The 11,532-nt window shown below is 60.6% G+C and overlaps 1 protein-coding gene across 1 annotated transcript; it reads right to left on the reverse strand.

Moving 5' to 3' along the window:
• Positions 1 to 3,268: 3,268 nt before the first annotated feature.
• Positions 3,269 to 7,791, reverse strand: MRGBP (MRG domain binding protein). The gene is made up of 5 exons (XM_025865089.2): positions 7,573 to 7,791; positions 6,858 to 6,979; positions 4,832 to 4,913; positions 4,430 to 4,504; positions 3,269 to 3,997 (listed from the first exon to the last, which is right to left on the reverse strand). Exons 1-5 carry the CDS (start codon positions 7,718 to 7,720, stop codon positions 3,816 to 3,818), a joined length of 609 nt encoding a protein of 202 aa, XP_025720874.1. The 5' UTR covers positions 7,721 to 7,791; the 3' UTR covers positions 3,269 to 3,815.
• Between the last annotated feature and the right edge of the window lie 3,741 nt (positions 7,792 to 11,532).

Raw genomic sequence — 11,532 nt, forward strand, 5'->3', positions numbered from 1 at the left:
TTTCTTTCTTTTTCTTTCTTTCTTTCTCTCTCTCTTTTTTATTTTTTTAAAAGATTTTATTTACTTGTCAGAGAGAGAAAGAGAGAGCAAGCGCACAAGCAGGGGGAGAGGCAGAGTGAGAGGGAGAGAGAGACCCAAGCGGACTCCACACTGAGCATAAGGCCCTATTATCTCAGGACCCTGAGATCACCACCTGAGCCCAAACCAAGAGTCCAACGCTTAACCGACTGAGACACCCAGGCGCCCCCATCTGGGCATTTCTGCAAACGGTTGGCCGCCAATGGCCAGGGCAGGTTTCAGGGGGAGCAGGCAGCCCAGGCACATCTGGCGAGGCCAGCCCAACGCAGATTGCCGACACAGGCCTGGCCTTCTGGTTGTCTGACTTACAGCTGGCCCTGGAGACCCTGGCTATGACTTTCAGGTAGATGACCCCAGGAGCCTCTGATGGTGGGGTCCGTGTGTTGGGGATGGCAGTACAAGGTTTGGCTGCTCTGAGAGGGAGGCTGTGCCTCTCTTCTGAAGCGTGTTGTGCAGTGGCATCTTGCTTTGTAGTCCCAGCCCATGCTCAGAGCAGCACTGAGCTGCCCCCGACCAGGGCCAAGACCACAGACTTTCCCAAAACAGTTGCTCTTAAGACATTGCCCCGTTTCTGCTTTACAAGTAACTCACACCCAATTGCATCTTTAGTTGCTTTGTGTACTGTTTGCAGGGGGCTCATCTCAGGGCGTGTTAATCTGGGAGCCTAGATTCTGCTGCAGGAAGAAGCTGGAGCCCCAGTCTTGTGCTGAAGACAGTTTGCTCCCCTCCACAGCCTGGGGATGCCGTGGTGGGCTCAGAGCTCTAGACAGCTTGCTGCCCAGGCTGGGCCAGGGGGTGGGCAAGGGGGCTGAGAGGAACGCCTGTCCCCATTGCTGCCTAGGACGCCATGCCCACAGGCGCGCGCACACACATGCACTCCTGCACCTCCTCTGTGCACTAGCAGTAGGTGTTGTGCTCGAGGGTAGCCTTGCTCCTCACTGAGGGGTCTTGCAGTTGTTCAGCAGATTCGGGCTCAGGGCTCAGGTTAGACCCGCCTTAACATTTTCCTCAGGCAAAACCAGTTGCAGCCATGTTATTAGGCCAAAGCCCCAGCCCCACCCAACCAGCCCCGAGGGAACCCTGCTGCACCCCATTGCTGCTCAGTATGTATGTACTTGGGAGCCCACTCTCCTCCTGCATCAACCTTGGGGGGACCTGGGCTGGGCCAGAGCAGGGAGCGCTGAGGCCACACCTACCTGCCCCACCCCCACCCCGCCGCCCTCTTGCAGGGAGGGTGCTGGGTCCCACGCTTCCCACACACAGAGCCTCTGTGGAGGTTCCTGGGCTAAGGTCAGCGGTGCTTGGAACAACTGACTGTGGTTTCCCTTTATTCTGCGGCCACCTCATCCCAGCTCCCAGCCTCTTTCAGACACCTCCTACTTATGTGAGGGGGGCACACATGAGACCCCCTGGTCACAGATAGGACCCCTAGGCCGGGAGAGGTTCAGTGCTCCAGACACCTGTGAATTTGACCTGAACTGGCTGCAGGGCAGGAAAGCCCGGGTGGTGAGAGCTGGGCAGGGCTCGGACACCTGTGCCCGCCAGGCCAGGGACGCTTGGGCTGGCCTCACCCCTGCTGAGGACTGCAGCCCCCACAGGCACAAGGGCATGGGGACTGGGCCCCAAAAAGATGCCTGAGGTGGGGGGGCGGTGAAGCACCTGCCCTTCTGCGTTGATGGGCTCGCCCGGCACGCACCTCCTCCCACCTCTCTTAGGCACGCAGCAGATGTTAACTCACCGAATGCAGCACTAGGCTTTTCCAGCATGTTGAGGGCCTTGAAGATACTGTTTCGGATGGGGGTTTACCAGCAAGGCTGGGGAAGACCCCCCATCTTTGTTGGCACCGTTTGCGACCGCAGAGCTGTTTGCCCCATTTCCCTGCAGCCCCCTCGAGGGACTGGGCTTCTCATGGGCATCACAGCCTCAGCCGCAGGACCTGACCCAGAGCAGGCACCGTGGGAGGGCTGCAGGGCACTGAGCTCGCTATAATGCAGACCTCTGCTCCCTCTTCCCCCTCAGACACATGCGGGGTGCGTTCCCTGCTCTGTGGCGAGCAGTGACCATCCCACCTGGGCATTTGGGGGTGAGGACGGCGTCTGCTGTGCTGGGACAGCAGCAGGTCTCATGGCACTGCCTCTCAGAACTCGGAAGAAACGCCCCTGGCAGGACTGCGTGGGAAAGCCGCAGCCTTGGACTCCATCCTGGGTGCTGACCAGGTTCCTGCTCAGGTAAAGCCCGTGCTGGAGGCCTGGCCACCAAGCTCCCCAGCAGTGGGTCGACCTGCACCAAGCTTCTGCTCCCGGTTCCGGCACAGGGCAGCCGGGCGGGGACCCGGGTGCTCAGGTTCAGCAGCCCGGACACAAGATGCTCTTTCTGTGCTCGGGGGCTGGGCCCTGCTGGGGAGAAGGGGCACCAGCAATGTGTTCAAGGCCCCGCAAGTGACGGCAGGCTTGGTGCAGGCCAGTCTCTGACCAGGCTGGGCCACTTGCTGTGCACGAGATTTGTGCCCTCGCCTGGCCGGCTGTACCGCGGGGCCGGCCTCCTGCTCCAAGATGGTGGGAGAGGCTCAGCTGGGTGCATGGGAATTCAGCTTCCAGGTGACTTGTCCAGATGAAGAGCCTGGGACGCGGTGGCTGACCAGGAGGGAGGGCATCTCCTTCTCGCTCTGCCTGGAGGGCTGTACCTTCCTCTGTGGAGAACAGACTCAGCCCGGAGTCTCACGTTGCCTGAGGATGAGCCCCCCGGACGTCCCAGCTCCACCAGCCACCAGCTCTGCCTTGTTTACCGTATTTGAAGGACTTGTCACACTCAACAAAGTTTCCACTCTAGTCCTGTTTCTAGTTGGTAAATACATCGAATCCAGTGAATACTAAGACGTTGGAGAGGGTAGGCTGCATTATAAGCCTTGGGAAAATAAACACTTCCTACTGTTAGAAAAGGGAACTTATTTTGGCATCAAAATCACAAGACTCGGGCTGCTTCTTTTGTGCTTTAATGGTTGGCGCTCAAACGAAAGCATCTGTCGCCCTGGCCGTGCACCTCCCTCCACGCACTCATTTGGTCTGTTTACAAGTTACAGGGAGATAGAAAAATAGCCCTACAAACTCTGTTTCCGGCATATAAAAACCGAGCAGAAAGCGTCAGTAATCACTACCTAACACAAAGCATCTCAGGAAAAATACAACACAGGTTTAACTTCAATATTTTTTTCATATAAAATACTAGTAAAATAGGCTTCTTAAAAATTAAATAGTGAAATACCACCAAATTATATACATCGTTACAGTACAAGTGAATGAGGCAAAATATCCAGTTCTCGATTTCTCTGGCGCAGGCGCCGGAAGGCAGGTGGCCTGAGTCTCTTTCTCCCGAGGGGGCTGCCGGTTTAGGAAGAGTGGCTGACGGACACACAGGCAGATGGGAAGAGCCGAGTTGCCCAGCAAGACCAGCGTTCCCCAGGGACACAGCAGGCACCCTGCCTGCCACTCCAGCTGTCCTGCCCGAGCCCCGCGCTCTGCTCTGTGGAGCCCGGACCACGGCACGGCCGGCGGCCAGCATGGCTGGAGCTCACCCGGTGGCGTGGGGTGGGGGGGGGCCCTGGACGCCTGACTCACGGCTCTCCGCACCTGAGCTGGCCCCCGGAGCCGCAGGTGGTCGCAGTGGGCCTGAGGGCAGGTGGCGGGTGTCCAGCTGGGTGACAGTGGTGCCCCGGGCCACCTGCCATGGCCGAGCCACGACTACGTTCGGCGCCGCTTGGCAGCGCTGGGACTGGAGGGGTTGCTGTTTGCCGTCAGGACTTTGTCGGTGACCCGGCTGCGCTTCCGCTTGTCTGCCCCTTCCTTCGACCCCAAGTCCGAAGGGTTCTTGTCTTTGCTGGACTTTTCTGTTGCTTTCCCCAAGCTTCCTGAAGATGAAAAAACTGGGAGACAAAATCATTTGGTTGAAAACAGAATATCCAGAATTTTATTTCGTCTTCCCGCTAAGTTATGGAAACCTGCACCTACACACAGGCCACTCTGAGCTGGGGCTGCCGTGGGGCCTGCAGAGAGCCGGGTCCTCCTGAGGATGTGACCCCTGTGACCTTAGGCCGCAGGACCCTGCCCGTCCACCCGCTATTCCTGCCTCGCGGAGCTGGGCCTGTGCTCGCAATGCACGCTTTCCATCCACCTGACTGGTGCTGGACCCGAGGCCACCCTGGGGCTTATTCGTGGTGTGGGCCGCCATGTGAGGCTCCCGCCCAAGCGAGTGGAGGAGTGGACAGGGCAGCTCTGGCCGCAAGCCAACTGGACACCCAGGCTGGGGATGTGGGGCTGCACGCAGGGCCCAGGCGTCAGGGGTGCCCCCCACTCACCATCGTCTGCCCCGTTGTGGGGGTCCACATCTTCCTTCATTTCCTCCTTCATTTCCTCTTCAATGACCACTTTTCCTGTGGGGCGACAGCTGACGTTTACCAAAACGGTGGGAGACGTGGCCCTGCCCAATGCTGCGGATGGCTCAGGCCGGGGACGGCTGTGTGTGTGGTTCTCAGCTGCCGCCAGGCCGCTTTTAAAGAGAGCCGATTGTTCTTGAACAAGTTCCCTCCAGTCCCCGAGGCTCCCCAGCCCCCCCCCCCAGTCCACCTGGGCCAAGAATCTCCACGCCAGCGACCCTCACCTCCTCCCTGAGGCTCATGACCTTCACCCTGACACCACCGCCCTTGGCCCACATCCTGCCTTGTAACTCCCCAACCAGACCCAACCCACTGGAGCCTCACCTTCTCGGACTTCATGGATGATTTCTTCCGGAAGGACAAAGTTCCTCTCTGGGTTTGGGAATGGAAGAATCTCAGATTCGTGCTGACGGCAAAAACGGTGATTTTTGTTATAGAAACAAAGAAAAAAACGTGATTTTAGCAAGTCACCAAAAACGTGTAAGAGCCAATTTAGCAGCACCTGATGAACGCGCGCAGAGTCTCAGAGAGCTGCGCAGGTGGGCGTGAGTGGCTGAAGAATGTTCTTTCTGCTCTCGGTCTATGAGGAGCTGGGCTTTCCTAACAGACCCGCAGAAGGCAAAGCTACAGCGCCAGCCGCCAGCCAGGGTCACCTCCTGGCACGGCCCCAGGGGCAAGGGCGGGAGGCAGTGGTCAGGCTGCCCCACAGCTGCCCCAGTGCAGCTCCCTCCCCACCAGTGTGTGTTCAGAGTGCAGTGACCGCCCGAGGAAAGGCCGTGGCACCGTTGATCCCGTCTTTGTGGGCAGAAGCCCACAGGCACAGACGGTGCTGGAGAGGCAAGCCTCCGCCTGGGAAACCAGGTAAAGCAAAGTGGTGTCAGGGGCACCAAGCGCTTACTGGAGTTCCACTTGTCTCATGGGCCAAAAGGGACAGAGACCCTGGAGACACAGGGCCCCCAAAGGAAGGGAAAGGGTGCTGGCAGAAAGGGTCTGGACTGTGACTGAGCAGACACGGCTCCTCTCTGCAGTCTGGGGGCTGTGTTACAACAAGCTGCTAGCCGGCAAACGTGCTTATCAACATCTCCTGGAGCTTCAGAAACCCCACGGCTCCCGGGCCTGCAGGTCCCCCAGCAGTGGGGGCCACGGACTCGTGCTGCCAGGGTCCCGCCTGACCCCGGCAGCAGCCCCGGAGAAGCACAGGGGTCTAAGGAAGTGACAGCCTTGACGTCTTGCCTAGTTCTGAACAAAGGATAGCTGGGGAGAAGCTGGGAAGAAGAGGGGAGAAGAGGGGAGAAGGGCTGCCTGTCCCGGACCGAAATCCCCAAGTGGTGCCCTGCGGCTCACCAGGGTCACGTGGGCCTGGTGCTGGGTGTCAGTGTCTGTCTCCCGGCCTGTACCAGGGGCTCCCCCAGGACAGGGACCCTGCTACCCTCACGTCTGTGTCTGGCTTCCGGCCCCCACTGGCCTAGAGTCAGGGCCCGGGGAGTCTGGGAACCAGGTGACGCCATAATGTGACAGGTGTGGGGATGAGGTCCCCACGGGGAGCAGCTCCTTCAGCTTGGCAGCTGGTCCTTGCTGCGCTGATCCCAGGATGCTTCCTGTGGGCCAGGCAGTCAGTCCCCAGAGCAAAGCTGTCACCTTTATCCCGTCTCTAGAGTATGACAAGGAGATGCAAGTGACCTGCCCAGAGCCAACAGGAAGCAAGGGCAGCACTGGGTCTGGACAAAGACGGCCTCGGCTGGGAGGGCTGGTGGGGCCCCGAGTCAGCCAGGGAGGCAGAGCCTTCCTCAGCCCGGCATAAGCCCCTGCCCCTCTGCATGCCTCTAACCCCCACCCCCACCCACTCTCCAGGGGCCCTGGCCTCCTCAGCTCCTTGGCTCACCAGCTCCTGCTGCCACAGGGCCCTGACACCTGCTGTTCCGAGGAACATCCCTGTTCCTTTGGGCCTTTGTGGTCACCTAGTGAAGCCGCCTGCCTTCGGATGAAACTAGCTGGGGTCCTGTGAAGATGGGGACCCTGCCTGCCCGGTTTTCACAGAAGCCACCAGGTTCACCTGACTCAGACTTGGATCCTGTCACCTTCCTACCTAGAGCACTCTGGGGCCTTCTACCTCCTCCCACGGACCTCAGCTCCCTGGTCGCCTCCCTGGAGAGACTGTCACTGACCACCCCGTGTGAAGGAGGTTCTGTGAGGGGAGCCAGCTACTGTCACCGAGTTTGGGTTTTTAGTGAAACTACTTGGAGCCCCCTTGTTAATTCCTGCTGCTCCCTGGGATGTGCACAGGACAGAGGGCCCCCTAAAGACGGGGCCTCGCAAACACATGGAGGAGCTGTGTCTGGGATCTGCTCACCAGCGCCTGCATGTCATACATGGTGCTCAGATGGTCCCAGATGACCTTAGATGGGACCTGCCGACCAATGTTCTGGCTGAACTTGTCCCGGATACAGATCATGTGGAAGTGTCGGTTCACACCTGTGGGAGAAAAGAGTCAGCTTGTGAGGAGGGCTGGGCTAGCAAGTAAGAGGAGAGGAGAGAGATGGGAGGCAGGGCTCAGCGGGGGAAGGGTAAAGATGGGGACAGGAAGGTGGCTGTAGGAGATGCAGAGGGAGGGTAGAGGAGGGAGCAGGGCTGGAAGAGTACGGGCAGGTGTGGGGTTGGCAATGGGGGTGGGAGGGGTGGGCACAGGAGGGGACAGAGGAAGGATATTAGGAAGTGGAGGGATGCAGGAGGGTACAGACAGTGGAGGGGTACAGCAGGAGTGCAGAAGGGGGCAGGGTTGGCGGAGGTGGGGGGTGGGCTCAGGAAGGGACAGAAAAGGGTACAGGAGGGGTGCAGGAGGGGGTCGGTGGGGAGGGGGTGAGGGGGTGAAGGAGGGAGGGGACAGGGGGCTGGAGGGGCCAGGGTCGGCGGAGAGGGGGTGGGCGGGCGCAGGGGTCGCCGCGCGCCAAGGGAGGAGGAAGTGCAGGTGGGTGGGCGGCGTGGGAGGCTCCGCCCCGCGCCCCCAGCCGTTGCCCGGTCCGCCCCGCCCCCACGCGGGTCCGCGGCCTCCGCGGCGCTCCGCTCACCGACGGGCTTGTGACCCAGCATGGCGTGGAAGAGGCACACCTCCACCTCGGGGCTCCACACCACCGTCTCCTCGGCTGGGCTGGTGGCCGCCTCACCCGGCCCCTTGTCGCCCGGCGCGCCACCACCGCCCACCTCGGCCTCCCCCATGGCCCGGCCGCGCAGCGACGAGCCCCCGGCGGGAGCGGGCGCAGCCACGGCCTCCGCGCAGGCGCACTTGCGGGGCGGGCGCGCGCTCGGCGGGTTTGCGCTCCGGCTCGTGCGCGGCGCCGGCGCAGGCGCAGCCGAGGGGTGGTCCCCACGGCGCCCCTTGGCGGCCGGGCCCCGCGGCGCAGCGCCGTCGGCACCGGCAGGCTGCGGAAGCGCTCTGGTGGGGAGGTGGTGGCGCCGGCTGCGCGACTCCCGGTGCGGCGCGTCCGAGCTGTGCGCTCTGCGGGGCGGGACTGCAGCCGCACTTCGCCGACTGAGGCGCTTAGGAAGAAGAGCAGGCACCTGATCACGCCTGCCGGCCTGGGCTCCCCGCGGCTTCCACTGCCCGGCCCGACCTCGCCGTGACCACGGGCCTCTGGAGGTTACACCCCCGACCCGGGCCACGGCGGGGGCGGGGCCAAGGCGGGGCAGCTGGCCTGGAGGAAGTCCCACGAGGAATCGAGGCATTACCCAATCAGGGCCACCGGCTCCGGCCCCCCCGCCCCCGCGGACCGCGCCCCGCCCCGTCCCCAGGCCACGCCCACCGGTGTTGGGGCCCCGGACCCGCCGCGGGGAACGCTCTTCGCTTCCCGCCGGGTGTGGACTTTGGTCTGGGCAAGGCGCAGAGCGTCTTTAGGCCTTAGTTTCCTCCTGCGTGCACTGGGCTCCATAAGGGCGCGTTCCTGGGGGTACTGCTGAAGGTCGGGCGCCCTGACCGCGGGCCGCTCTGGTGCGGGCCTGGGCCTGCCCCGGACACGCGCGCAGGCTTCCCAGTGAACTGTTGGTGCCACACTGCTGCGCGCTGCCCCTTGGAAGGAGCGCTGCCCCTGGGACAGCCCGGGGGATAGAGTCCTATCTGCCACGGGGGCTGCTGGCGATACGGGTCCCCTCGCCGGCACCCGGGAGATGTGGCCCTCCTGTTTGGGGGTCAGGAGAGAGTCCGGGGGTGGTGACCTTGGACCTGAGAGCTGAGGGCTGGGACACAGGCAGAGGGGCGGCTGGAGAGGCACGTGTGGCCCTGGGTGCCAGAGGTGGCTTGCAAGGGGGAGCCCAGTTGAGGGTCCGGGGGGACCAGAGCAGGCCAGGCCTGGCAGGCTGGGGAGGGACCTGGGGATCAGTTGCTCGCTCAGTCCTTGACTGTGGGACTGTGGCGAGGTTTCTTACCCTGACCCCCACACAAGAGGATCTCATTTGGTCCCTCACGGCCCTACCACTCAGCCAGTGTTCCACAGGGCCCACACTGCCTGTCATGGCAAACCAGTGGTGACAACGTGTTCAGCATCCGCCTTCCCTGCCAGCTTGTCAGTCAGACCCAGGGGGCCAGGGCTGATCTGGCCCACAGCAGGAGGACACTGGCCATTTGTTCACAGACCCAGGAACCAACTGTCCACTCACTCTCTTGATCACTGAGGCCGAATGATACCCTGTCCCCCCACTGCCACCTTCAAAAGATGCAGTAGGCCTCCCAAGTATCTTAATCCCAGCAATGGGGGGCTTGGACCCCAGATGAGAAACACCGAGGCCCTGGAAAGTGATCTCTCCCATGGCCAATGAACGCACAAAGCACCTGGTTTATTCATCAGTCTTGTATGAGTTTGGCTACGATAAATTATTCCCAAGACCAGCTCTGGGTTCTGCCCAAGTGGAGTTTCTCGCCTGGGATGCTGATGTCATCTCTGGAAGGTAGTGGCCATTGCTTATCAAAGGGCACCTGTCCTCCACTCCCAAGGGGACGCCTGTTCTTGGTTGTGAGAGCTGCATTCCGAGGAAGGAGAGTTTGGAAGGCTTTGGTCAGACATGCCCTTGTGTGTCTACCTTCCCTTGGGCACACTGTCCTCGACTCTGACAGTCTCTGGGACAGAAATGGAATCCTACCGGCTTGGCTGGCACTGCCCTGTGGACCGTTCCTCTCTGGCGCACACAGTGGAGCTCACCCCCCAGACACCGAAGGAATATGCTGACATAGAAAGCACAGCTTTCAGAGTTGGGAGGCCAGCTGTGGGCCCCACTGGCTCACGTCCACCTGCTGGACCATGGGCCTCCTTGGGCCTTGTCCTCACATCTGGACATGAAGGGCTGCAGCGTTATCCCCGTTCCTGGGCTGAGGGGCCTCAGAGGTGTGAGGTGCCCAAGGGACCCAGTGACCGCCCGCTGGGTTGGCAGAAATTTCCCATTCCGAGCTAGCTGTGGCTTGCAGCCCACCCATCACACCTCTAGGGGGCGTCTCCCACCCACTGTTTGGACCTAAACCAGCGCTCCCCTCTCAGAAACCTGCAGCTGGGAACCAAGTCAAGGCTTTTCCCATTCCCTTGGCACCTGGCCAGGGGGCCAGTCATGGCATTTTTGAAAAAAAGTCTAATTCTTCACATAGGGCATATGAGGAACTGCCGTGATGACCCTGTTTGTCCTGCCCACTGGGCATGGCTGTGTGGTCCGCTCCACGGATGCTCACAGCGTCCTGACCTGGTACTATTACTGTCTCCGCCATGTCGCCTGCAGGGCTCAGCCTGGCCCAGGGGAGGAGGGGAGCCCTGGGAGGCCAGGCTCAGCGGCTGGTCACTCCTGATCAGTCAGGGGGGTGTGTTGCCTTCTTTGTGGGGTTGCCAGATTTAACATATAAAAATAAAGGATAATGCTCAGTTAAATTTGAATTTCAGATAAAAAATGAATAATTTCACACAGTATAGGTAGGGCTCAAATATTGTGTGGGATATACTTATATCCAATATTATTCTTTGTCTGTTTGAAGTACAAATCTGGGTGTTCGGTATCGTATCTGATAATCCTCCTTCTTTTGCCCAAATTGCGGTCTGGTCAGGAGCTTGATTTGTCTTGCAGTAGAGAGACTGCCAGGCCCATGGCGTCCCATCTGCCTCTCACTGAAGTGAGCCTCATATAATGAAGGACAGGGAGGCCCAGTCCCTGCTGGTGCTCCTTAGGGTTTGTAGGGGGAGTGAGCGACTTGGGCTGTGATGGCCAAGGGCAGCCCCCAGGCCCTGATCTTGTGGGTGCAGAGGACCCCCAGGTAAGAACACACAACAGTCGATTTCATCACCTCCCTACCTTACCCTTGATGGGCAAGTCCTTTGTGCCTGGCGTGGGGTGCATGCGTGCACTTCCCGGCGCTGGGCTCTGGGACGGACCACACAGAGGAGGGCCGAGTTCTGGCAGCCCGGCTTCTCAGCAGCAGCTTGCATCACACCGGGGCCTTGTCGGGAATGCAGATTCTCCCATAGCTGCATATGCATGCACACATGCAGCTCTGCTGAGTCCGGGTCTGGGGGGCCAGTACTCTTGTGGGAAGCAGCCCTCCAGGGTCTTTGTGCGAGGACCACAGAGGGCGTTCCACCCAGCAGCCTCTTTCGCAGTTCTCAAGTGGCCTTGAGGCGGGATGGGGGCCAGGCTGAGCTGCTTTGGGTCATCTTTTCATTTTCCAGTTTCCTGGGGAAGCTGAGTCTCCTGTCTACTGCCTGTCAGGGGACACGTGGCCTCCCAAGCCCTTGGTCATCAGAGCCAGGCCCTGAGGACAGCGGTGAGCACAATGGCCTTACCTGGACTGTAGGGGCCAAGCCGTCGGGAAGTACCCTGCTTATTTTTTGGAGGTGGCTATTTTTCTCCCCTTTGTGAGTGGGGAAACTGAGGCACAGGAACCTTGGGCAAGTGGTCTACACCAGCTGGGGAGCCAGGCTTTGACCGTTGAAGGCCAACCCTGTACTCTCTCACCTTCCCTCAGAGTGGGGGTCCTGGGGGACCGTACTCATATTTTGTCCCCC

This window comes from Callorhinus ursinus, unplaced genomic scaffold (genome assembly GCF_003265705.2).
Source record: "Callorhinus ursinus isolate GAN/ISIS: 27379988/994484 unplaced genomic scaffold, GSC_fseal_2.0 scaffold89, whole genome shotgun sequence".
Lineage (NCBI taxonomy): Eukaryota > Metazoa > Chordata > Mammalia > Carnivora > Otariidae > Callorhinus > Callorhinus ursinus.